Source organism: Lineus longissimus, chromosome 18 (genome assembly GCF_910592395.1).
Source record: "Lineus longissimus chromosome 18, tnLinLong1.2, whole genome shotgun sequence".
In the NCBI taxonomy this organism is placed as follows: Eukaryota; Metazoa; Nemertea; class Pilidiophora; order Heteronemertea; family Lineidae; genus Lineus; species Lineus longissimus.
Window position 1 is genome coordinate 105,217 of NC_088325.1, and position 24,107 is coordinate 129,323.

General features: G+C 45.1%; 2 protein-coding genes across 2 annotated transcripts in view; one reads left to right on the forward strand and one right to left on the reverse strand.

The window, feature by feature from the left end:
- The window catches only part of LOC135502666 (sodium/potassium-transporting ATPase subunit alpha-like), a 40,740-nt gene extending 25,833 nt beyond the window's left edge, over positions 1-14,907 (forward strand). Inside the window, exons 5-21 of the mRNA XM_064795638.1 lie at positions 2,232-2,351; positions 2,735-2,794; positions 3,349-3,552; positions 3,910-4,023; positions 4,432-4,566; positions 4,887-5,004; positions 5,319-5,587; positions 5,693-5,891; positions 6,592-6,703; positions 7,116-7,248; positions 7,429-7,615; positions 8,127-8,442; positions 8,964-9,181; positions 9,277-9,533; positions 11,198-11,467; positions 11,606-11,838; positions 12,185-14,907. Of these exons, the coding sequence (XP_064651708.1) occupies positions 2,232-2,351; positions 2,735-2,794; positions 3,349-3,552; positions 3,910-4,023; positions 4,432-4,566; positions 4,887-5,004; positions 5,319-5,587; positions 5,693-5,891; positions 6,592-6,703; positions 7,116-7,248; positions 7,429-7,615; positions 8,127-8,442; positions 8,964-9,181; positions 9,277-9,533; positions 11,198-11,467; positions 11,606-11,838; positions 12,185-12,305 (3,066 nt within the window). The 3' untranslated portion in view covers positions 12,306-14,907. The remainder of the gene's footprint in view (positions 1-2,231; positions 2,352-2,734; positions 2,795-3,348; positions 3,553-3,909; positions 4,024-4,431; positions 4,567-4,886; positions 5,005-5,318; positions 5,588-5,692; positions 5,892-6,591; positions 6,704-7,115; positions 7,249-7,428; positions 7,616-8,126; positions 8,443-8,963; positions 9,182-9,276; positions 9,534-11,197; positions 11,468-11,605; positions 11,839-12,184) is intronic.
- A 1,410-nt stretch (positions 14,908-16,317) lies between these two features.
- LOC135502665 (coiled-coil domain-containing protein 15-like) lies at positions 16,318-22,472 on the reverse strand. Its single transcript, XM_064795637.1, has 9 exons — positions 22,052-22,472; positions 21,317-21,466; positions 20,738-20,938; positions 20,269-20,385; positions 20,022-20,178; positions 19,426-19,606; positions 18,320-18,511; positions 17,874-18,022; positions 16,318-17,452 (listed from the first exon to the last, which is right to left on the reverse strand). The coding sequence occupies exons 1-9, from the start codon at positions 22,250-22,252 to the stop codon at positions 17,406-17,408; spliced, it is 1,395 nt and encodes a 464-aa protein (XP_064651707.1). The 5' UTR covers positions 22,253-22,472; the 3' UTR covers positions 16,318-17,405.
- Positions 22,473-24,107: the final 1,635 nt, after the last annotated feature.

A 24,107-nucleotide genomic window follows, 5' to 3' on the forward strand; every position in this document is an offset into this window, starting at 1 on the left:
ATTCAGTCTGATTGATCGCTGTTACAAGCTCTAGTAGGCGATCGGCAACCGATCACAGCATCACTTCTGCCAGAATCGGATATTGAAAAGCCACTATACTTCTCTCGCGAGGAATAGGGAACTGCCGGTTGCCATGGATACATGGTAGTAAAGCGTTATAGTGTCAAGGTCAAAAGGGGCAAACAGGACCATTGTACATGGGTGGCGAGATTGTGTGGACTTAGGTTTGGGTTCAGCGAAAAGTACACATCTGCATTGGTCCACTTTGCCCCCAGCTTACATTTGTTGATATCAATGCGAGACATTTTGAAATATGTTGCTTTCGAAATGATTTCTTCAAAGCGACAAAGCTAAAGGGACAATATAGGCAGCAGCTAGGCAGGCAAGATAAAGTTATACGAAGGTGCCAATAGGGGTCTCTCGCCTCTCACAGTACGTCGTATTCTAGAGCAACAAACAGCGCACAGGAAAAGCATAAAGAAAGAAAGACTCTCAATTACAAACAAACAATCTAAAGTTCTGCAACACTGCATGGTCTGAGATGTAGTTTTTTTCAACCAAGGCGGCCGGACTCAAAGAAGAGCTTCCATGATGATATAGAATGCAACATTTAAGTTGGAAGTTTCGAAAGGCAGTTTCCATGACATCAGTGTCAGATAACAAAATGCTTATTGTATATTACAGCGTGCAGCTTCTTTGCCATGATTGACGTGAGGTTGACTCGTCAACCCTGACTGATGTCAACTCTGATTCTTCATGCCTGTGTTGAATATTAAAAAAATTTGAACAGCAAGGAAAAGCAAAATGCTATGAGATGTTATACGAAAACGACAAAGAACAAAACATATACATGCGGAGTTGGCATGGTGACCTCTGTTCACCAGAAAACTAGCTAACAGTCATGAAAGACCAAACCTGCAGGCTGTACTGATTCAAAGACGCCAAACGGCAAGAAAATGGCAAATTCAAACAGCGTTGCAACGTTGCAAGGCTTTGAAACGAGTTCCTTGCAAAATCAAAGACTGAGAAGATTATGAACAAAACTTTTTGGGCTACAGGCTATAGTTGGGTATCGATACAAAGCTCGTATCACTGTGATGGGATTTTTTGGAATCTGTTGACTAGAAAAAGGAAAGTCAACGGGTTGAAGTAGCTTTTGAGAAGAGCTTTCCAACAAAAGTTTAACAACTCGATCCTGGATGTAAACAACAAGGACGATGCTTTTGCTACCAGGCAAGTTTTCGATCAATACACAAAACCATGACATCAAATGTCAATTTTGATGATTTAGAAAACTTCATCCTTTGAACTTTACTTTGGCTACGAAGAAGATACTAGTATATGTATTCTTCCTTTTATCCTCAACGGATTCTATCCGCCTTAGCAGCATCGTTTACTGTAATCATGAATAGGCAAGTTTTACGATGGCGAAGAACAAAATACGATTGTCTGTTGTGACATTTACTCGACAATCGCAAATCGCAAAATCTTCAAACACCGTCTCGTCAATAAAATACATTAACAAAACTGTCGTATAAGATACATTTACATACTCTTCGTCGTTCATAGCTTCCCGTATGGACTGCGAAGCCTGCCTATAAAGTCACCAGTTATCTAAGTATTGATCGAGTATGGTGATTTACTAGAAGAGGAGGAAGATGGTTGACATGCATGCATCCCACTGGTCCGTGCACAATCTCTCGTGTTGTCTCCCGAATGAATCACCAGTCAAATAGGCGGCCTATTACCAGGCTATCGACCGGGTGGTGTGATCTGCTTCACGGGACCAGGACGAGCTTCGACCTGTAGCAGATCTCTCGAATCTTCCCCCCATGGAATTTGCCAGCACCACACACTGTCTACCATTCAAAACAGCTCTTTAACATTTCTCTTCTCCGAACGTACCGGACAGCTACAAGAAAACTTCATTACTGAACGAGAGCGCTTTAGATATTCATGGCTTATTACATGTACTGTTGTTGCATGTATCAAACGAATGAATAATTCCAGCAACTTACATTTTCACACTTTCTTTGGTTTAAGCAAAAACATATAAGGTTTAAGGTTTCTGTAGCCTGTCCAGTTTGGATGAGCTGGGAGATCTGCTATCAACGACTCGGTATCGGCGAACCATGTCATGCTTGGATGTTGGCACAGGACGGCGGTGCCGCAGGAGCAGGCTGCACATGCAAACAAACTGCTTAAATATTGTTCATTGCTTATCATTTTAGGGCCGAGATGACAGCTTCCGAATGGCGATCAACCATGACGAGGATGAGAGCAGACGGAAGCGGAAGAAAGGCGCCAAGAAAAAGGCCGAGTTGGAGGAACTCAAGCAGGAGATTGAGATGGTGAGAATATCTGTCTTCTTATTCGGCGTTCGCTATCTCGCCTGTGGAGAAGTCATTCTCCAAGGAGTATAATACGGATGATCCGCATGTCCCCGTCGTGTTCCAGTCAAGTTCCCTTTGATAGATAGAGGTTTATAGGTGGACTGTATTGTATATAAGGGAGCTTCTCAAGGATTCCCGAACGCCAAGGTAGCACAGACGTCGTCTAGCACATTGTTGGACACTATCGTCATGTTGAAAAAAGAGAGACGCTCTTGTCGTTGATTGTTTCGGGGCCGAGCAAAAAAACTATTGTTTCAATTGGCAGTGAATAGTCCTCGATCATTCATTGATGGCGCATGAACTTTGTTACATATTCTTGTCCTTCATTCTGCCTGTTTCAGGACGAGCATAGCGTGGAAATAAATGCACTGCTGGAAAGATTGGGGACAGATAGAAATACGGTGAGTACCACTCTAAAAAATGTCAGAATCGAGATGGCAATGCGTTTATGATTGCCAAAGATTGCCAATCATGGGAGGTACTCGCGCAGAAAATTACATACATCCTGTATGGGAGAAGGCAGCACTTGGCTCAGAACAAAGGCGCCATCTGTCAGCAGCCATGACACTAAATGTCACAACCTAAAGTGAAGACAAGACAGGTAAAAAGACAAGACGAGTCCGTGACAAGGCCCACCAGTAGATCTTGATCGGCTGCGGCTGCGACAGCAATAACAAATTGCGAGTACAATGTATAAGATATCCCCAGCTTTCATTGATAGTAGTATTTTACAGACGCCGGGATGGGTCGTCAATCGCTGTCGGGATTTGAGATAGGTTGCTTGGATTCGGAATGAGTTCCGAAACACGTCGGGATCGGTTGAAATGACTGATTGGGGATCGGTACAGGGACTTTTTTGTAATGGGACGACGTCGGGAAAGGTGGACTCCATCTCCTTCTCTTTCATGCAACTACCGGCTCCCTGTTTTAACCAGCATCTCTTGTTCTCTCGTAGGGTTTAACCAAACAAAAAGCAAAAGAGATTCTACAGCGAGACGGGCCAAACTGCCTCACTCCTCCTAAGACCACGCCGGAATGGGTGAAATTCTGTAAACAACTGTTTGGTGGTTTTAGTCTCCTGTTATGGATCGGAGCGATCCTGTGTTATATAGCTTACTCTATACAAGCATCGACTTATGATGAACCGCCTGGTGACAATGTGAGTAGACTTACAGTGAATTCTAATCAAAATTCGCGTCTTTTCGGATGGTTTTACGTCCAATTTTTCGTACTCCGTACTTTTTTCGTCCAAGTTCACCTGATTACCTAATTTTGGATGTGAAGTCGTCCGATTGGGATGGATTGTTGTACTAGTTTGTCGAATTGTCCTGGATGAATTCTCATTCAGTGGCAGATGGATTATCGAACATTACCGTGGTTATGACTTCAGATGGTTTCCTTTAGTTAGGTATTTGTCCAAGGGGATGAGTTATTCAATTATCTTGAAATTTTGATTTCTTGATGTGAGTCCCCTGAAGTGCCCACGTTCTCCTTAACGTCGTTATCTCCCTTTCAGCTTTATCTAGGTATAGTGTTAACCGTGGTGGTGGTCATCACCGGCTGTTTCTCCTACTACCAAGAAGCGAAGAGTTCCAGGATCATGGAGTCTTTCAAAGACTTAGTACCACAGGTAGGTTTCCGCTTGATGTCCGCCAGTTCAAGCCGACACTCCTGAAGCAGCGGTGTCGTTCATAGGATAACGTCTTGGCATCTATTTCTGACGCTGCACTGGAGTGTAGTTTCAGCCCTTCATCAATATCTGATTGGTTTTGATGCTTCAATAAAATCGTGTTTTTGCCGCCAACCGGTGGTCAGCTGCTGCTGACATATTGCCATGATGTTCAGCAGACTAAAAGCAAAGATTAAGATAAAAACGTCTAATTAGACTCAATTCACTGAGAGCTTCTAATTCAGTTGACGACAACGATGAAACTTCTCCGCACTAGGAAGCCAACCTTGCCTTGTGCCCCATCTGTCTTCATATTTGCCTGTGAAGTTAGTTCGCCATTCTGATAAATGAATAATGCTGCCCTTTCAGTTTGCCACTGTCCTCAGGAATGGTGAAGCCCTCGAAATTAAAGCCGAGGAAGTGGTTGTCGGTGACGTCATTGATGTCAAGCTGGGGGACCGTATCCCTGCTGATCTCAGGATAATACAAGCTCACGGTCTCAAGGTAGAGTTTTATGCCCAACGGTAGCACACTTTGCCGCACACAACTGTACATCTTAGATTGGTATGTTAAGGACACAACCAGACGCCGAAATATTCGGGCCTTCTGGTTGGAAAACAGTTTGTCTTCTTCTATCATTTCATATCCTGAGAGCGCAGCCTTGGAAGATGCTATGAGTCTGTCCTCTGTGTCCTCTCTCGGTGTCACTTTCACTCGCCAGTTCTGTCATCCGAATATGGCCGCCTGGAAAGACACAATAATCGGCCTTCAAAACGTTCACTCAATCGTCAAGCTGACAAACTTTGTGCCTTTTCTCGCAACAGGTGGACAATTCGTCCCTAACAGGAGAGTCAGAACCGCAGAGCAGAAACAGCGAATGTACCAGCGAGAATCCGTTAGAAACCAAAAACTTGGCCTTTTTCTCAACTAATGCTCTCGAAGGTATGTAAGGTTGGCCTCTCTGATCGGAATCTGAGGTGTTACTGGACATCAACTGGTGTTGAAGACATCGATTTTGGCTCATCAAACATTTTCTTGCACACTGACTCTGTCGCAATAAAGTATGGAATCTATACTTGACGTAATCAATTATCCTGCCTTTGTAATTATCAGACCTCTATTGGCAGTCATTGGGTTGTCTTCCTTTAGAGTCCTCATACCGACAGTGTCTAGTCTATATTCCGTATCATCATAGTTACAGAGCCATGTCTCTTTCCCAATGGAGAAGAAATGAAAGCACCATATTTCTTCTGCAGGCACAGCCAGAGGCGTCGTCGTGAACACTGGGGACCGTACAGTCATGGGCCGCATCGCCAACCTGGCCTCTGGTCTCGAGATGGGGGAGACCCCTATTGCCCGAGAGATTGCTCACTTCATTCACCTGATCACCGCGGTAGCCGTCTTCCTGGGCGTGACGTTCTTCGTCATCGCGTTCATCCTTGGCTACTTCTGGCTCGATGCTGTCATCTTCTTAATCGGAATCATTGTTGCAAATGTCCCAGAGGGTCTCCTGGCAACTGTGACGGTAAGAAAACGCCTTTATTAGAGAAAAGAATGCAGTGAGGCCTTTGAGTTGGCAAACAAATGCTTGAAATGATTTTGCTTTCAACTGTCCCGCTTTCTCCCCCAGGTATGCCTGACTCTAACTGCCAAGCGTATGGCCTCCAAGAACTGCCTCGTCAAGAACTTGGAAGCAGTGGAGACGCTCGGGTCGACCTCTACCATCTGCTCGGACAAGACTGGTACTCTGACCCAGAACAGGATGACCGTCGCCCACATGTGGTTTGACAACAGGATTGTGGAAGCTGACACCAGTGAGGACCAGAGCAGTAAGTAAAGGCTGACACAGGCGTGACAGGCCGTAACCTTCATTGGTGCCATACATGTATTCTTTATTCTTCACTGGTTTCTGACTGCATCCACAGCGTATCTTGATTCTATTTTATTTCATCTGAGAAAACTGTTTGCCTATCAAGTCTGTAAGTCTGTAAGTGGAGTCAGTCCCACACTGGGCACAGGGGTCAGTCCACTTTAAACGTTTTGCCAGTGTATGAAATTCTTTCCATTCTCACTTCAGAATACAGAAAAGGTATTTGTTTATTTCTCTTCAAGTTTGCTGCTATAATCTGGTGTCGATTGTTTCATCACATTGTGACTGTCAAGTTTTCTCCTCCTCATTCTAATAGTGAGATCTGCTCGTATGTCACTGCCAACTCGGCAAGATAACATTTGAAACTTTCACCCTTTCCTAATGTTTCCCAAATCACTCTATTGTGCAAATATTTTTTTCACTTGTTTTTTTTCTGCTCAAGATGAAGAAACATCATTTTGTCCCCTGATTTTTAACTTCACTAACGCGACCACCCCAGTAACGCGACCATTCAACCTCGGTCCCATGAGTGCTCATGTTAGCGGGGTTCCACTGTACATGGTCTCTGGTCCCAAAGCTAACTGGATGAGTCATCACCTGAACCCAGGGATTGAAAGTTGGTGGTTAACCTGTTGTGATGACTTGTCCTATTTTGCCAGATGCCACGTACAGCATGAAGGACCAGACATGGGAGGCCTTGTCTAGGATCGCCATGCTGTGTAACAGAGCTGATTTCAAGGAAGGACAGGATGAGACACCGGTGTTGAAAAGGTACAAGACTGTAATAGAGATGTCAATACATCAACGATCAAAAGGTCATTTGTTTATGACAGGTCTGCTAAGATTTTAATCCAAGATCTAGAGAACTGGGATGGAGACTTTTTAGTGTGTAGCATGGTCCTGCCTAAACAGGAACTACTGGTACCTTGTACAGACTCATTTAACCAAGGTTCTCAAACCCATGTTTCGTGAAGTGGAGTTCCGGTTCAAGCAGTATTTCTTATGAATGATAGATATCAGTGGCCAGTATGCTCTCCCCAGTGTTTATATTTATGATATGACTATCTTCCAATAACGATGCATGGGCAATCTGCTGGAACAAGCGAGGAATTTAAAATAAATGTAAAGAGGATGAAAACGTTTGCTATGTTTGTGGCTTATCAGGAATGTTGATTATTTCTAGGGAGTGCCTGGGGAATGCCTCAGATGCGGCCATCTTGAAGTGTGCAGAGCTCTCTATTGGTAACGTTCATGACTACAGGAAGAAAAACAAACGCATCGCTCAGATTCCATTTAATTCAACAAATAAATATGAGGTAGGTTTTAAATGCAAAACAAACCGACCCATGGTCTGGTTTCCTCCTACATTCACAGATTGCGTAACATTGTTTACAGAGCTAATGATGTCTAAGTCGACTTCAGCCCTGAACTCAGTATTCTATTCTATGTTCAGCAAGATGTTTACAAGATTTACAAAAGATGGCGCTTATTTCTAGGTTTCAATCCATGAGTTAGAATCTGACCCACGCTACATCATTGTGATGAAGGGGGCCCCGGAGAGGATCCTGGATCGCTGCAGCACCATCCTACTCGAGGGGAAGGAGGTGGAGTTAGACGAGATATGGAGACACTCATTCAATGAAGCGTACCTCGAGCTTGGAGGACTTGGAGAGCGTGTTCTTGGTAAGCCACGTCCTCTCATAATCCTTGAGACATGGAACCTTTGATACAGTGACTGACAAAAGGAAAGATTTCAGATATTGGTGGTTAACTTTGTCATGGACAAAGTCAAACACGCTTTTACTCTTCAGCACCACCCACTGCCTTCAAGCTTTATCATGTGATGAGAAGCCAGCACTGTGTGCTGTCCAAGGAAGACCTCATTGGCCTCTATCTAGGGAGGAAACACCTTTCAGAAGGCCCATCTGAATTGACGGCAGCCTTTCTGAGTTCTACTGAAAGGTTTCAGGAGAGACCGGGGTAATAATGTAAAGCGCTTTGAGCGGGCAAACGGCCTGGATACTGCGCTATATAAGACGCATCATTATTATTATTATTATTATCTTAAAATGGATTCAGAGAGTATTCTGCCAAATACCGTGAGTACAGTGTGCTCTGAATTTCAACAAGTTGTTCCTAATAAGAGAATCAACATGCTGGGGTCACGCCATTATTATTGCTCTTCTGTCGGCAGGATTCTGTGATTACTGGCTCCCAGAGGACAAATATCCCAAGGGCTATCCGTTCGATGCAGATGATGCTGTCAACTTCCCGCTCAAGGGTTTGAGATTCGTGGGTCTCATGGCGATGATCGATCCCCCAAGAGCCGCTGTACCAGATGCGGTCGGGAAATGTCGGAGTGCGGGAATCAAGGTGATCATGGTGACCGGCGATCATCCAATTACAGCCAAGGCGATCGCGAAGGGTGTCGGCATCATCTCGGAGGGGAATGAGACGGTGGAGGATATAGCAGCTCGTCTGGACTGTGACGTGAACGAGGTCAACCCAAGGTCTGTAGAGAACCTTTCGAATATCTTGCGACTAAGAAAATGTGGATGATCAGCGGGGCCGTTCTCGTGGACCCTGCATGACAGCACGGCCCCACCGTGGGCCCTGCATGACAGCACGGCCCCATCGTGGACCCTGCATGACAGCACGGCCCCACCGTGGGCCCTGCATGACAGCACGGCCCCACCGTGGACCCTGCATGACAGCACGGTCCCATCCTGGGCATCACTTTACTCTCAAGCATTGCCCAAAGTGGGCAGAATGTATTCAGAATGCTTTAAATGGGTATCCTGGGTTTTAATCTGCCGAGTGTCACAACCAATGCTAGTTACTCTTGGACATGTCTTTTCTAACCATACTTTTTTTCAGCCAGGATTTACCAGAAGCTCTGAGTCTATTTCCCTTCCTAATTCAACATGGATATAAAATATCAATAACTGTACAATACATAACATTGCACCTGTTGTTTCAATCGTTCTACACCGACTGACTTTGTTGTGATGGATCATTTGCTTTCCTCCAGAGATGCCAATGCCTGTGTGGTCCACGGTACCGACCTGAGAGATATGACGCCGTACCAGATAGACGAAGTGCTCAGGAACCACACGGAGATCGTGTTCGCCCGAACCTCGCCACAACAGAAACTCATCATCGTTGAAGGTTGCCAGAGACAGGGAGCTATTGTGGCTGTGACCGGTGATGGTGTAAATGACTCGCCCGCTCTCAAAAAGGCTGATATAGGTAGGTCATCTTATCGTATTCCAAACTGGTCTCAAGGCTGTGGCAGTCAGCGGTAGTGACATGTATCTAATCTGAATCTGTCATCTTCATTTCAGGTGTTGCTATGGGAATAGCAGGAAGTGATGTCAGCAAACAAGCCGCTGACATGATCCTCTTGGATGACAACTTTGCCTCAATCGTCACGGGCGTTGAAGAAGGCCGTCTTATCTTTGACAACTTGAAGAAGTCGATAGCGTACACGCTGACTAGTAACATCCCGGAGATCACACCGTTCCTCTTCTTCATCCTGGCTGACATCCCACTGCCCCTCGGCACCATCACCATCCTCTGTATTGACTTGGGAACTGACATGGTGAGTACACACACCTCATCCTGGCTGACATCCCACTGCCCCTCGGCACCATCACCATCCTCTGTATTGACATGGGAACTGACATGGTGAGTACACACATCTCATCCTGGCTGACATCCCACTGCCCCTCGGCACCATCACCATCCCCTGTATTGACTTGGGAACTGACATGGTGAGTACACACACCTCATCCTGGCTGACATCCCACTGCCCCTCGGCACCATCACCATCCTCTGTATTGACTTGGGAACTGACATGGTGAGTACACACACCTCATCCTGGCTGACATCCCGCTGCCCCTCGGCACCATCACCATCCTCTGTATTGACTTGGGAACTGACATGGTGAGTACACACACCTCATCCTGGCTGACATCCCACTGCCCCTCGGCACCATCACCATCCTCTGTATTGACTTGGGAACTGACATGGTGAGTACACACACCTCATCCTGGCTGACATCCCGCTGCCCCTTGGCACCATCACCATCCTCTGTATTGACTTGGGAACTGACATGGTGAGTACACACACCTCATCCTGGCTGACATCCCACTGCCCCTCGGCACCATCACCATCCTCTGTATTGACTTGGGAACTGACATGGTGAGTACACACACCTCATCCTGGCTGACATCCCGCTGCCCCTTGGCACCATCACCATCCTCTGTATTGACATGGGAACTGACATGGTGAGTACACACATCTCATCCTGGCTGACATCCCACTGCCCCTCGGCACCATCACCATCCCCTGTATTGACTTGGGAACTGACATGGTGAGTACACACACCTCATCCTGGCTGACATCCCACTGCCCCTCGGCACCATCACCATCCTCTGTATTGACTTGGGAACTGACATGGTGAGTACACACACCTCATCCTGGCTGACATCCCACTGCCCCTCGGCACCATCACCATCCTCTGTATTGACTTGGGAACTGACATGGTGAGTACACACATCTCATCCTGGCTGACATCCCGCTGCCCCTCGGCACCATCACCATCCTCTGTATTGACTTGGGAACTGACATGGTGAGTACACACACCTCATCCTGGCTGACATCCCACTGCCCCTCGGCACCATCACCATCCTCTGTATTGACTTGGGAACTGACATTGTGAGTACACACACCTCATCCTGGCTGACATCCCACTGCCCCTCGGCACCATCACCATCCTCTGTATTGACTTGGGAACTGACATGGTAAGTACACACACCTCATCCTGGCTGACATCCCACTGCCCCTCGGCACCATCACCATCCTCTGTATTGACTTGGGAACTGACATGGTGAGTACACACACCTCATCCTGGCTGACATCCCACTGCCCCTCGGCACCATCACCATCCTCTGTATTGACATGGGAACTGACATGGTGAGTACACACATCTCATCCTGGCTGACATCCCACTGCCCCTCGGCACCATCACCATCCTCTGTATTGACTTGGGAACTGACATGGTGAGTACACACATCTCATCCTGGCTGACATCCCACTGCCCCTCGGCACCATCACCATCCTCTGTATTGACTTGGGAACTGACATGGTGAGTACACACACCTCATCCTGGCTGACATCCCACTACCCCTCGGCACCATCACCATCCTCTGTATTGAATGAAGGTCTTCACTGTCATCCATAGATTCTGTTTTACCCCTCTAGGTCCCCGCCATCTCACTTGCCTACGAGAAAGCCGAGAGTGATATCATGAAGCGGAAACCTCGCGACCCGGTGCATGACAAACTCGTCAACCAACGCTTGATTGGCATGGCCTACGGTCAGATAGGGATGCTGCAGGCAGCGGGAGGCTTCTTCGTCTATTTCGTTGTTCTGTGCGAGAACGGCTTCTGGCCGAGTCGTCTGCTTGGCCTGCGTAAGGAATGGGACTCGAAAGGAATACAGGATCTGGAGGACTCGTACGGACAAGAATGGGTGAGCACCTTGTTGGATCTTTCTGTCCTCTTTCTGTTCCACCTATGTCTACTTCGTCTCTGGAATTAGTCAGGTAATCACAGAAGGCCATGAATATAACGTCATCTATCTTCATTATTTACCATCTTATTGTTTCAGACGTATCATCAACGTAAAACTCTTGAGTACACTTGCCATACCGCGTTCTTCATCTCGATCGTGATCGTACAGTGGGCAGATTTACTCATCTGCAAAACACGACGTAACTCCATCGTACATCAAGGCGTGACCAATCATAGAATGACATTCGGTTTGTTGTTTGAGACACTTCTAGCGGCATTCCTCTGCTATTGTCCTGGCTTGGATAAGGGGCTCAGGATGTACCCTCTCAAGTGAGTTCACAGCTTTGTCTTTTCCGCTGGTCACATAGTCATCACTGTTCTCACACTTCCCTCCGATATCATGTCTCACAGAAGAAAGATTTGTCCTCCTAGTCAGCTGATGCAAAAGGTGGTAACTTTGTTTGCATTATGGCAAGTCTGCGTCCGAGAAACGTTTAGCCATAATATTACATCTGTGATGTGTCATCTGAGTACCATTCATGTTCCAGATGACCTTGATAGCTAATCTGTAATCTTACGTTAGGCAGTGAGAGATCTTTCTGCCTGCTGTCCTGGCACCACTGTGCTGATATCATCTAAACATACTCGGCCTCATCTGTGGACTTATTTCTTTTAGGTTTCTATGGTGGCTGCCTGCCATACCATTCTCCATTACGATCTTTGTCTACGATGAGTGCAGGAAGTGGCTACTACGTCGAAACCCAGGAGGATGGATTGAACTAGAGACGTTCTATTAGGAAGTGACATCACCAATATCAAATAAGGACACATTTTTGCCGCTATCATCCTGAGTATGAAAAACGCATAGACATACCGATACTAGAGAGACCAAGTAGCTATTGCTTAAGGATACCAAACTGGAGATATTGCTTATCTAACCAAACACAGCAAAGGGCCAGCTAAAATGTGGGCCTAATCAAGGTGACAGCCATGGTTTGGGGCAAAATGACAACTCCCCCCTATCGGTGATTTTTGAGACATCCTGTACTGACAATGAGGTAACAATTTCTATTCTAAAACAATCTGCTTTCAGGGGTTTTGAACCTTTCTGTTTCCATGGCAACCTTGTCTTTTTTTGATAAAGAAAATGGAGAAGCGCAGGAAAATTAAGGCACCTGTAACCATGGCGACCATAATAACAAAGGTAGAATTTGCATAGCTACAAGTCATTTTTTAGACATCATGCCACTGAATTCAGTCTCATTATGTATAAAACGTTGTGTAAATAATGAAAATAGAAAACTCGATAGTAAAGTGGAGATAAAGTATCATATCTGAAGTCAGTGTTTTCATATTCCTAATAAAAGTGTAAAAATCTGTGGTTCCATGTAAATGTAATTTGATTTGGTTTGTAACTGCGACAGCTGGTCTATTGTGCCCCTGAACAAGAGTCGGGCCTACTGCAGGGGGGGGGGGTTAGTGCCATTCTAATCTACTAAATACATGTCAAGATGTTATATGGTCAATAGAGAGATCGAGTTGTTGCTTGTCACCCCTACTATTGGTGGTAAAGATGGCGCTACTGGTCCATTCAACCAGCGATCCCCACAGCGTGATGTTGAGTTCTCCTCTCTCTGGAAACGTGGGGGGGGGGGGGTTGAATGGAAGAAATAGTTATTTCACAAATGTTATAATTGACAGTTCACCTTCCTTGATTGGACAAGATGGTGTTAAAGTGGTCTGAATGTACATCAGAGTGTAGCACAGCTCTCTCAGGCCAGGATAAACTGTTATAATCAACTGTTAATTGAGGAGCACACTTGAGGATCAAATATATGATATATTTTGATAGGTTGTTGATTGATGTTCATAGTTTAGATGATGTCATTTTTATAGACAGTTGTTGATATGTGCACTATGTATATTTTTGTGAGTTTTTTGTTTGATTTGTGTCTTACTACATTAAATTGCTTTAGGCTGGGGAGAGAACACTAGAACTTCACTGAACTGCTTCTCTTGGTGTTCCTTGAGGTTGTCAGGGATCCTCCTCAGGTTATCCACAGGAGGCACATCATTTTGCCATCACTTCAGACATCCAGCCTGGTGGTAATAACCATGTGGTGAATTGTAAAACGTGAGGTGGTTAGTTGTGTCGAGCACACTGCTGCATTGAAGACATCTTTTAAAAGGTTGAATATGAATTCTTTTCGAGCCTGAACCAATTTGATGCGGACAGATCCAGGAAACATAGGTATTTCTATCAATAATGTATAATCGTGATATTCGTTGCCAAAAATAGTGAATGTATCCTAGTCTTTTTACACCTCTCTGTAAATAAGATGTGTACAAGTATAGATGTAGAATTCTAGAACAATGTTTCCAAGTTAAAGCCATGAATAGATTGGACAATGTGTGCTAATTAACCTGCAGTTGACAATAATGTACAAATATATCTAGTTTTACTATCTTAGGACCAAACTCTTGTCTACACCTCCTATGAAATATAAATTTATTTGTCTAAATTATCTGCATATCCTGTGTACACCCTAACACACAGATCTATCTGATGGTGGGAATGCCTTTCAGTTAAGTCAATCGTGCTTCATCACGAGCTCCTACCTACACCCCAATCAAGTCTGAGCTGGTCACAATGATTCACAGAATATCGCTTGACCTGTTGTCAATTATTAAACTTACATGTAAAGAAGTTGAGCGATTCCTCTCGGTTGTATTGGAATCAACGTTTGGTCTTTTTTCATCAACGAGGCTTGTTTAAGTATCTGGTTGGTTATACTAATGAAGCCTCTAATGTGATGTAACACTCGTCAAGGTGACATCCTTCAATGGGTGTTGCACAGGTCATGAACTTCAAGGTACATGTACAGTATATTGCTACATGTGCACATGGTATATGTACATGTAATTGAAGACTCAGTCATCAGTAACTCTAGATTACCACACTTCCAGCTAGGCCTTGTCTATTTTTGTGGCTAACAGACTGTGAATGGAGTTGATGGATGTGGAGCTGGTATGGTTTTATTTTACAAGAGAGGGTGGCCAACGGAAATCCAACCAACATGGTACAGTTTATGTGGGTAGAAAGTTAAAGAAACAGCCAATGAAACAGCCCAGTGGACACAGAAAACCATAAAGTGTTACATATCATACAACACGTAGAAGTGGTGAAAGAGCGGATGATCTTAGTTGGGGAAGGAATTGGCTGAGGCATTGTCTTCCTGGAGCAACCCAGTTTACAGTTCATTTCCTGGACATCATTTCTAGGAATCAACATATTCAGATGTTCGATACGTGAGATCTCTGAGCAAACAACTGGAGATGACACACCTTGACAAATCATGTATATTATGTACACAATGTAAAAATAAAGTGTCTTTAGAATGTTGGTGTTCTTCTTAAATTGAACAGATCCCTGCATGGTTGTGACTTTGTCATCGTGAGAGCAATTGGACGTTATACACGATGGTGGTGGCAGAAGAGGCACTCACAACCAGACCAACTGGGAGTTGACAGCTCTGCGCATCACACGATAAGGGACTTTAGAAGGGCTGCAGAATATGGGTGTAACTGCCTGAATCTGATGTAGGAGCTCATCAAACTAAGACAGAAGTGTCCTGATGTGCATGTGCTACTCCATTACTTCCTTGGGTAGAGATCTAGGGTTCTATAGGGTCGGTCTTCAAGAGCACAGTGATATAGGAGCTCTATGAGTGGGATCTGTCCCTATGGATGAGATCCCATCCCTACCCAACCTTGGGTAGGGATGGTCTGTCTTCAAGAGCACATGCAGTATTATGGAAGTTCTGCAAAAGGCAGAAGGGTCCTGATGATTGCTGTCCCCGGTACCTGAGCCACTTCAAGTATTCTATCCGGGGCGATTAGGGAAGGTCAGGGGTAGGGTGACCAGTACCTGAGCCACTTCAAGTATTCTATCCGGGGTGAGTAGGGAAGGTCAGGGGTAGGGTGACCGGTACCTGAGCCACTTCAAGTATTCTATCTGGGGCGATTAGGGAAGGTCAGGGGTAGGGTGACCGGGGGTTGTGAATGCATCATCTATCTCACTTCGTTGACGCTGCCAGGTCCCATTTGGTCGAGATGCGACTGTCTCATCTCTCTCACCGCGATGGCAAAACTTTATGACAAGCAAGACAGTCACAACTACACTGAATGGGACCCGTTTTCTTCACACTCTTCCCGTCACAATGATCGACCGATTTGGGCCGGTCTCTACTCGCAAGTGCATGTTTAGAGGAGACAGTGAAAACCAGACGACATGGGACCTATGTAAAGTCCTTCACCGTGTCAGTAATACCATGGAGGAGACAGTGAATCCCAGACGACATGGGACTTATGTAAAGTCCTTCACCGTGTCAGCAATACCATAGAGGAGACAGTGAAAACCAGACGACATGGGACCTATGTAAAGTCCTTCACCGTGTCAGCAATACCATGGAGGAGACAGTGAAAACCAGACGACATGGGACCTATGTAAAGTCCTTGACCGTGTCAGCAATACCATGGAGGAGACAGTGAAAACCAGACGACATGGGACCTATGTAAAGTCCTTCACCGTGTCAGCAATACCATGGAGGAGACAGTGAAAACCAGACGACATGGGACCTATGTAAAGTCCTTGACCGTGTCAGCAATACCATGGAGCTGACAAGTCTCATTCAATGTGGTTGTGAGCATTTCTCTCATCAAACAGGCAGTATGGTCGAGCTCTGATTCAGTCTGGTTTTGACTGTCTCAACTCTCTCAAATCACAGAAAAGCTGCTCTTGTACTAATATCTTTTTATTTCTACAGAATATTACTTTAGTTAAAAATAATATAAAATAATAAAATACAAAGCATTCACCAACTTGGAAGACTTTGAATATCTCGTGACCAACAGAATAATAAGACAGTTAACCAACAGTTACACTTCACTTTTATTGATGTGTCTTGCATTCTATCCCAAACGTCACAACCAAATACAAGGTTTAAGATATACAGAGCAAAACAAAACTGTGGACAACCATAAGTACATTACCACTTCTGGAAGAAAATGAGACAAGACATGCAAGTCAATTTGGCGAAGCGAAGTTTAGAGTCTGCTCAAATCACCGTCAACTTTCTTAACTTAATCAAATCATGTCTCGATACATTCTCCATACAATGACACTGGTGCTTTGTGTCCGCGAGCACAGCAGAGATATGCTTTTGGATCACCCTGTAATCCCAACACATGAGGCCAACCTATACTATATACTACTATTCCATGCCACATTCATTATGACCAGCATAAATGATGGCAAATTGAAGTCAAAATATCTGTAGGCAAATGCAAAGTTGATTCATCACCATTGTGGAGCTCACCAGCGAGCACAGGGAGATCGTCTCGGATGAGAGACGACCCGGAGGGATTGTCACGGAACAGGGCTAAGGGTAATCATCCAAGGACAGGGTCCCTCGTCCCGAGGGATTGTCACGGAGCAGGGCTAAGGGTAATCATCCAAGGACAGGGTCCCTCGACCCTGAGGGATTGTCACGGAGCAGGGCTAAGGGTAATCATCCAAGGACAGGGTCCCTCTCAGGAATATTAAGACTAATTTGTTTCACATGACCATGCATACTTATAAGTACCAGAAAAATACCACTCTTTTCGTTTCACAGATCTACCAAGATGAACATCAGGCAGACAGGCAGGCAGGCAGGCAGTTGAGAATATCTGCAATGAACCACTAACTACACATTCAGAATACATTTCAGGATATGCAGTGTTTACTCCGCCAGTTCCTCTGTCGTGGCTGTGCACATCCTGAAGACCTTGGTCGTTTGGTGTTGTCACCTTCCATCCTGTTAATGCAGCAGGTGATTTCCCACCGTTAACCTTCTTCAGAGGTCGAATGATGACAGGAGAGACTGGAGGGCTTTAGCATACACTGTAACAGAATGAAGGGAAAGTCAGACAGGTAATTGGAATGCTGTGGAATACATCATGCACATACTGATACATGCATCTTTAAGAGGAAAATGACTTCGCAATGCTGCTCTCGATTGAACACAGCCAGAAACATGGGAAAAGCAACGTCTAAGCCACCAATACAGGAACGACATATCATGTACAGTGTACAATGTACATATTGTACATGTTCAGTGTACAATGTACATATTGTACATGTTCAGTGTACAATGTACGTATTGTACATGTTCAGTGTACAATGTACATATTCATGTTTAACATACTCTACATGTGTAATATACATGTTCATGCACTACTGCACACACCATAGGCACAATATTCATTCACTTTGCACACATGGCATCAGCCAGACACGTGGCACCTCTTGGATCACAATGTACCTTTGGGGTTTTTGTAGAAGACACAGTTGTTAGCACAGGTGTCAGGATTGGTGTCCCACACGGTCTCTCCACAGCTGCACATGGGAGGAACCTGCAGGTTACGTTTCTTGATTCTCTCACGCAGATTGTGGCGCAGCGCATCGACAAACCTGACAAATATTAGAAATATCAAGTTAGAAACAGGTAAACATGCACTGGTGCTTGATATTCCTCAAGAGACTCGGGGTGGAGAAGCACTTCTGACTAGGATTCCTTGTTGTTAACACGAGACACAAAGTTCAGTTGCATACCAGGCAGTTTAGTTAACCGGCCTTTAATCCAAACGACAGGCGAGGTTGAGCTTAAGTGAGTGATGGAACTATGATAGCATCAGTTGTTGTGAAGTGTTTAGGGGCCCACCCAGGTCACATTCCAAGCAGAAACACTGAAGTTTCCCTGAGCCGTACCTCTCGGTCTCCTTGGTCTTCCTCGCCCGGTCACTGCTCCTCTTCCTCTGCTCATCAACCGTCGACTCCTCCTGTCGCTCCCTCTTCACCATTTCGTACTGCGTCTCTCCCGTGGCGACATCACGTGGCTCAATCATGTACTTGGCTCTCGCCTCTTCTCGCTCGCGGTTATCTTCCTTCTCTTTCTTCAATCTAATGAGCAGGAAACCAGCCAATTAACTCAATCAGTAAAAACAACAACATAAGATCCTAAAAGATGACGATAGCTAGAAGTACAAGAGATGACAGGTTTATTAGAGACATAGGCCTGGTTCTTACAGTGCGATCCTCTTGCGATGCTCCAGAACTGCCCACTCACTCTGGGACACTGAGAGACTGGCCACATGGCCATGCGGTGCATCAGTGGAGACAAAGCTCTGGGGATCAGGGGAGGAACAAGAGATGACAGGTTTATTAGAGACATGGGCCTGGTTCTTACAGTGCGATCCTCTTGCGATGCTCCAGAACTGCCCACTCACTCTGGGACACTGAGAGACTGGCCACATGGCCATGCGGTGCATCAGTGGAGACAAAGCTCTGGGGATCAGGGAAGGAAGAAGAGATGACAGGTTGACTGGAGACATAGGCCTGGTTCTTACAGTGCGATCCTCTTGCGATGCTCCAGAACTGCTCACTCTGGGACACTGAGAGACTGGCCACATGGCCATATGGTGCATCAGTGGAGACAAAGCTCTGGGGATCAGGGAAGGAACAAGAGATGACAGGTTTATTAGAGACATGGGCCTGGTTCTTACAGTGCGATCCTCTTGCGATGCTCCAGAACTGCTCACTCTGGGACACTGAGAGACTGGCCACATGGCCATATGGTGCATCAGTGGAGACTAAGCTCTGGGGATCAGGGGAGGAACAAGAGATGACAGATTTATTAGAGACATAGGCCTGGTTCTTACAGTGCGATCCTCTTGCGATGCTCCAGAACTGCCCACTCTGGGACACTGAGAGACTGGCCACATGGCCATACGGTGCATCAGTGGAGACAAAGCTCTGGGGATCAGGGAAGGAACAAGAGATGACAGGTTGACTAGAGACATAGGCCAGGTTCTTACAGTGCGATCCTCTTGCGATGCTCCTTCTTCCTCGTCACTTCCTTCACCTGTTCACGCTCAATGTCCATAAAAAGACGACGGAACATGGCACGCTGCGTCACTGTTTGTTTTTTCATCTCCTCCCCGACTACTCCAGGGTAGATGTCTGGCACGTTGACTTGAATGTCTCCTAGGACACCACCTAGGGGAGAAGGGAAAGTTAAAGGGTTTATTCACATTCGATTGATGGTGTTTGCTGTATTACTGATCTCAACCTCACTTCCCACAACTTGCGGGTAGACCTGGATGTCAGCCTCCTGGCCGGGGGGAGGTTAAGGGGAAAGGTCACTAGTAATACAGGGAGTTCATTGCTCAAACAACCCTTCTCATAACTTGAACTGCAGAGGGCCTTTCCAGGCAAAACCTCAGGTGAGAGACAATCATGCAGTTCTCAAGTCTGACCAAAACATTGACATGGACAAGCTTGCTTCATACTGATTCTATACTGCCTCAGTTTTGGTGGTCTTTAAGAGAGTCAAGCTCGCTCAGATATCTTCGCTCTAGAATCAAATCAGCTCTGTCTCACCATGAAACTGGCGAGCCCCATGTGAGCTTACCTTTCCTTCGTTTAGATGAGTGATCCTGGTCTTTGAAGGCGGCGTGTTTACTGGCCTGCTCTGCATCAGCACCGTCTGTGGTGATAAGTTCTGGTGCTGGGTCCTGGTCATCCAACTCAACCCCATTCCTCTCTGTTGTGTTTCTCTGCACAGAACGCTACAAAGAGATTGAAAAGTTTTTTTTTAAAGCAAGGTGTCCTGCTATCAGTCACAGGTGTCCGCTAAGAGAGGAATCAACTGTTCTTACCTCTCTCGTTGAAGACTCTTTCCATCGTCCACCTGGCAATACATCTGCTTGATAGTTCTCACCAATAACCTTTTTCGACATGAGGTTTTTACGAGCCTCGTTCATAAACTTATGAACCTGTGGAAAGAAGCAAAGCATATCAGTAAAGATCAATTTGAGGTAACAATAACATACAAGCCAAAATTCAGTGTTCTTGTAACTGAAAGGTTGTCCTCGATACCTGCTAGCATAGGCATCCATGACTGTAACTGAAAGGTTGTCCTCGATACCTGCTAGCATAGGCATCCATGACTGTAACTGAAAGGTTGTCCTCGATACCTGCTAGCATAGGCATCCATGACTGTAACTGAAAGGTTGTCCTCGATACCTGCTAGCATAGGCATCCATGACTGGATATTCAACTGTATAACGAACGATCGTAGCAGCAGATGGGAACCAAATTCAGAAAACAGACAAATGGAAATAATACCTGATTGGTGTGTTGCTCCAAACCTACAATGCGCCTAGCTGGTGTGTTTCTCAGATCATAACTATGGCAACGGTTGTTATTGTTGGAGGATGTATGAATGATCATTGGACCCTGGTTCAAGATGGAACAGCGATCTCTCCGGGAAGTTGCCTTCTCTGCAGCAAACGCCGACTGTTGGACTATATTTCTCTCCAACTCTACCTGATCATGAAAAGACAGAACAATTTGATTCAGTTGTCCATTACTGGAATAAAGACAATATATTATCAAAGGTCAGCAAATGGCTGAGAATTACGAGGAATGTTCATGCAGGTTTTTATCACTGATCGAAGGTGTCCTTGAGTCCTGAGGCGGGACAGATGCCTCCGGCCTGACGCCAGATTGAGTTAGTCCTGAGGCGGGACAGATGCCTCCGCCCTGACGCCAGATTGAGTTAGTCCTGAGGCGGGACAGATGCCTCCGCCCTGACGCCAGATTGAGTTTCCTATATTTCCTGTAAAAGAAAGAGAAGAGGTCTTGTTTCATGCCAACTGAGCAGTGCTCAATGGATCGCCACACATTCATGGGTTGTCTACTCACTGCACGATAGGATTTCTCCAGCTGCTGCCTCTTCTTCACTTGTTCCAATATCTTCACGCGAAACTTGACCTGATCCTGAAATCTCTGGAGACGATCATTCTTCTCTTGATGTTGTTTCTTGAGTCTCTGTTCCTCATATTGGGCAGACACCTGAAATGAGTGTCAATCAATGACAATGATCTCTGGATCTGACAAGATCTACAAGGATTGAGGATGCTCACGATGATCCATTTTGCGATGGTGATCATAATTCATTAATCATAGTTTAAGTCGTGTTCGTCGCATGAAAATCTAAATCAATTGGCCTCTTTCTACTTCAGCACCACACTGACAGTGGTAGTGGCAAAGACGGCCAGACTTGCGTATTTTGTGGCGCAAGCAGTTTGCCTTTAATGTTGTGACCTTCAGACTAGATTTTGACTGTGATTGAGCCTGAGCATGCTGGTCATGCTTTCACTGCTGATGGTTGGCAGTGGCATGGGCTGGATGGATACAAAAATGTACCAACCATAGGCCTACACCATCAAACGGGCGTTGTCGAGGAATTATCCGAAACATTGAGGGGCAGAAGAATAGATGTGGGAAAAAAGAGAAAGATGACGCTTGCCTTGTGGCAATGTATCAGTATCTATAGTCATGGTAGAAAGGGGTGAAAAATTAAAAAGTCTAAGACTTTGAAACACCCTGTACAAAGCATGTGCGTTATGTACATGAATGCACAACAACACGACTTACCACGGCTTCAGTCATTTCGTTAAAGGCACGATTGACACGGATTGGGGGTTCAGGTTCTACCCAAGCAGCTACAGCGCGGACCTCATGAGTTCGTTCACCCATTCGTCTAGTGAATGATCTTGATTTCGATCGGGAACTTTGATGAGAAACATGTTTTTGATTGCAAATTCTGGGAACTGGCTTCTTTTGCACAGAAGCCATTTTGAATTCCCGCTTGTAAACAAATGTATTGAGAAATGAGACAGAATGTTTACTAAATGTCTACTTTTTGAACAAAGTAGTAAAGCCAAATGTTAACAACCATATTCAAGGATAAATAAGAGAATTAGTGAAATAAATAACAAATTGTTTTATCATTGACTTTAATTATTTTTTGAAGCCAAAAGCATGAGGTTAGGAAACGTGACCCGTGCACTGACAGTCCAGTCCGCTGATACGCCAACCGCTCGATGGTACCCCACACGTGACCGATTGGACGCGATTTATTTTTTCACACCAGGTGCGGCCATTTGTTTTCCATATATGGCAAACGCGTCATAATTTATTCATTTATTGATACGAATGAATTGACGTTTTTGGTTTTGGAAATCCCCATTGAGTTCGCGCGCCGGTCACCGCACTGAATGACCTACCTTTTGTTTTAGCGCGCGATAATTAGTTCGCTTAGCTCTCGCCAGGATCCCAATTTTTTTCTCGAAAAACGTACATTTTACATGCATAAACTGCCAAACTATAAACTATATAACCCCCCCCCCCCCCCCCATCGAGTCTTCTCGCTCAGCCCTATTAACGAAGAGCTCCCTATCAAGGCCTGAGCCTTCCTCATATTTTTTTTAAGCCAAAAGCATGAGGTTAGGAAACGTGACCCGTGCACTGACAGTCCAGTCCGCTGATACGCCAACCGCTCGATGGTACCCCACACGTGACCGATTGGACGCGATTTATTTTTTCACACCAGGTGCGGCCATTTTGTTTTCCATATATGGCAAACGCGTCATAATTTATTCATTTATTGATACGAATGAATTGACGTTTTTGGTTTTGGAAATCCCCATTGAGTTCGCGCGCCGGTCACCGCACTGAATGACCTACCTTTTGTTTTAGCGCGCGATAATTAGTTCGCTTAGCTCTCGCCAGGATCCCAATTTTTTTCTCGAAAAACGTACATTTTACATGCATAAATTATGCCATATATGGAAAACAAAATGGCCGCACCTGCACGGTGTGCGCTGATTGGACTGGCCAATCCTATTGGTTTGCTCTTAGAGTATTCTTTTTTAGTACGTTATGTGCATTTGGTTATTATTGGTTATTATAGGGCGCGCGATAATTAGTTCGCTTAGCTCTCGCAAGGATCCCAATTTTTTCTCGAAAAACGTTCATTTTACATGCATAAATTATGCCATATATGGAAAACAAAATGGCCGCACCTGCACGGTGTGCGCTGATTGGACTGGCCAATCCTATTGGTTTGCTCCTAGAGTATTCTTTTTTAGTACGTTATGCGCATTTGGTTATTATTGGTTATTATAGGGCGCGCGATAATTAGTTCGCTTAGCTCTCGCAAGGATCCCAATTTTTTTCTCGAAAAACGTACATTTTACATGCATAAATTATGCCATATATGGAAAACAAAATGGCCGCACCTGCACGGTGTGCGCCGATTGGACTGGACAATCCTATTGGTTTGCTCCTAGAGTATTCTTTTTTAGTACGTTATGTGATAATTAGTTCGCTTAGCTCGCGCAAGGATCGCAAATTTTTTCTCGAAAAACGTACATTTTACATGCATAAATTATGCCATACATGGAAAACAAAATGGCCGCACCTGGTGTGCGCCGATTGGACGAGACAAGACCACTAATGAATATTCATAGCCGGTTGGAGGGTCGAGGCCTATCAATTAGACGAGTGCATGTTTTTTACTCTCAAGTACATATTTGGAGAGGTATTGAAAAAATATTTGCTGTGGCAAGTCTACAGATATAAAGAAATTATTTGATGAAAAAATTAATTTCGAATTTTGCTAATTGGGTAATAGGGGGCGTGTTTTGAG

Coding starts and splice junctions, on each gene's coding strand:
- LOC135502665 (XM_064795637.1), bottom strand. CDS start 22,252: ATGGCTTCTGTGCAAAAGAAGCCAGTTCCCAGAATTTGCAATCAAAAA. Junction 21,467..22,051: donor ACGAAATGACTGAAGCCGTG/GTAAGTCGTGTT, acceptor CACTCATTTCAG/GTGTCTGCCCAATATGAGGA. Junction 20,386..20,737: donor TGGAGCAACACACCAATCAG/GTATTATTTCCA, acceptor TTCTTTCCACAG/GTTCATAAGTTTATGAACGA.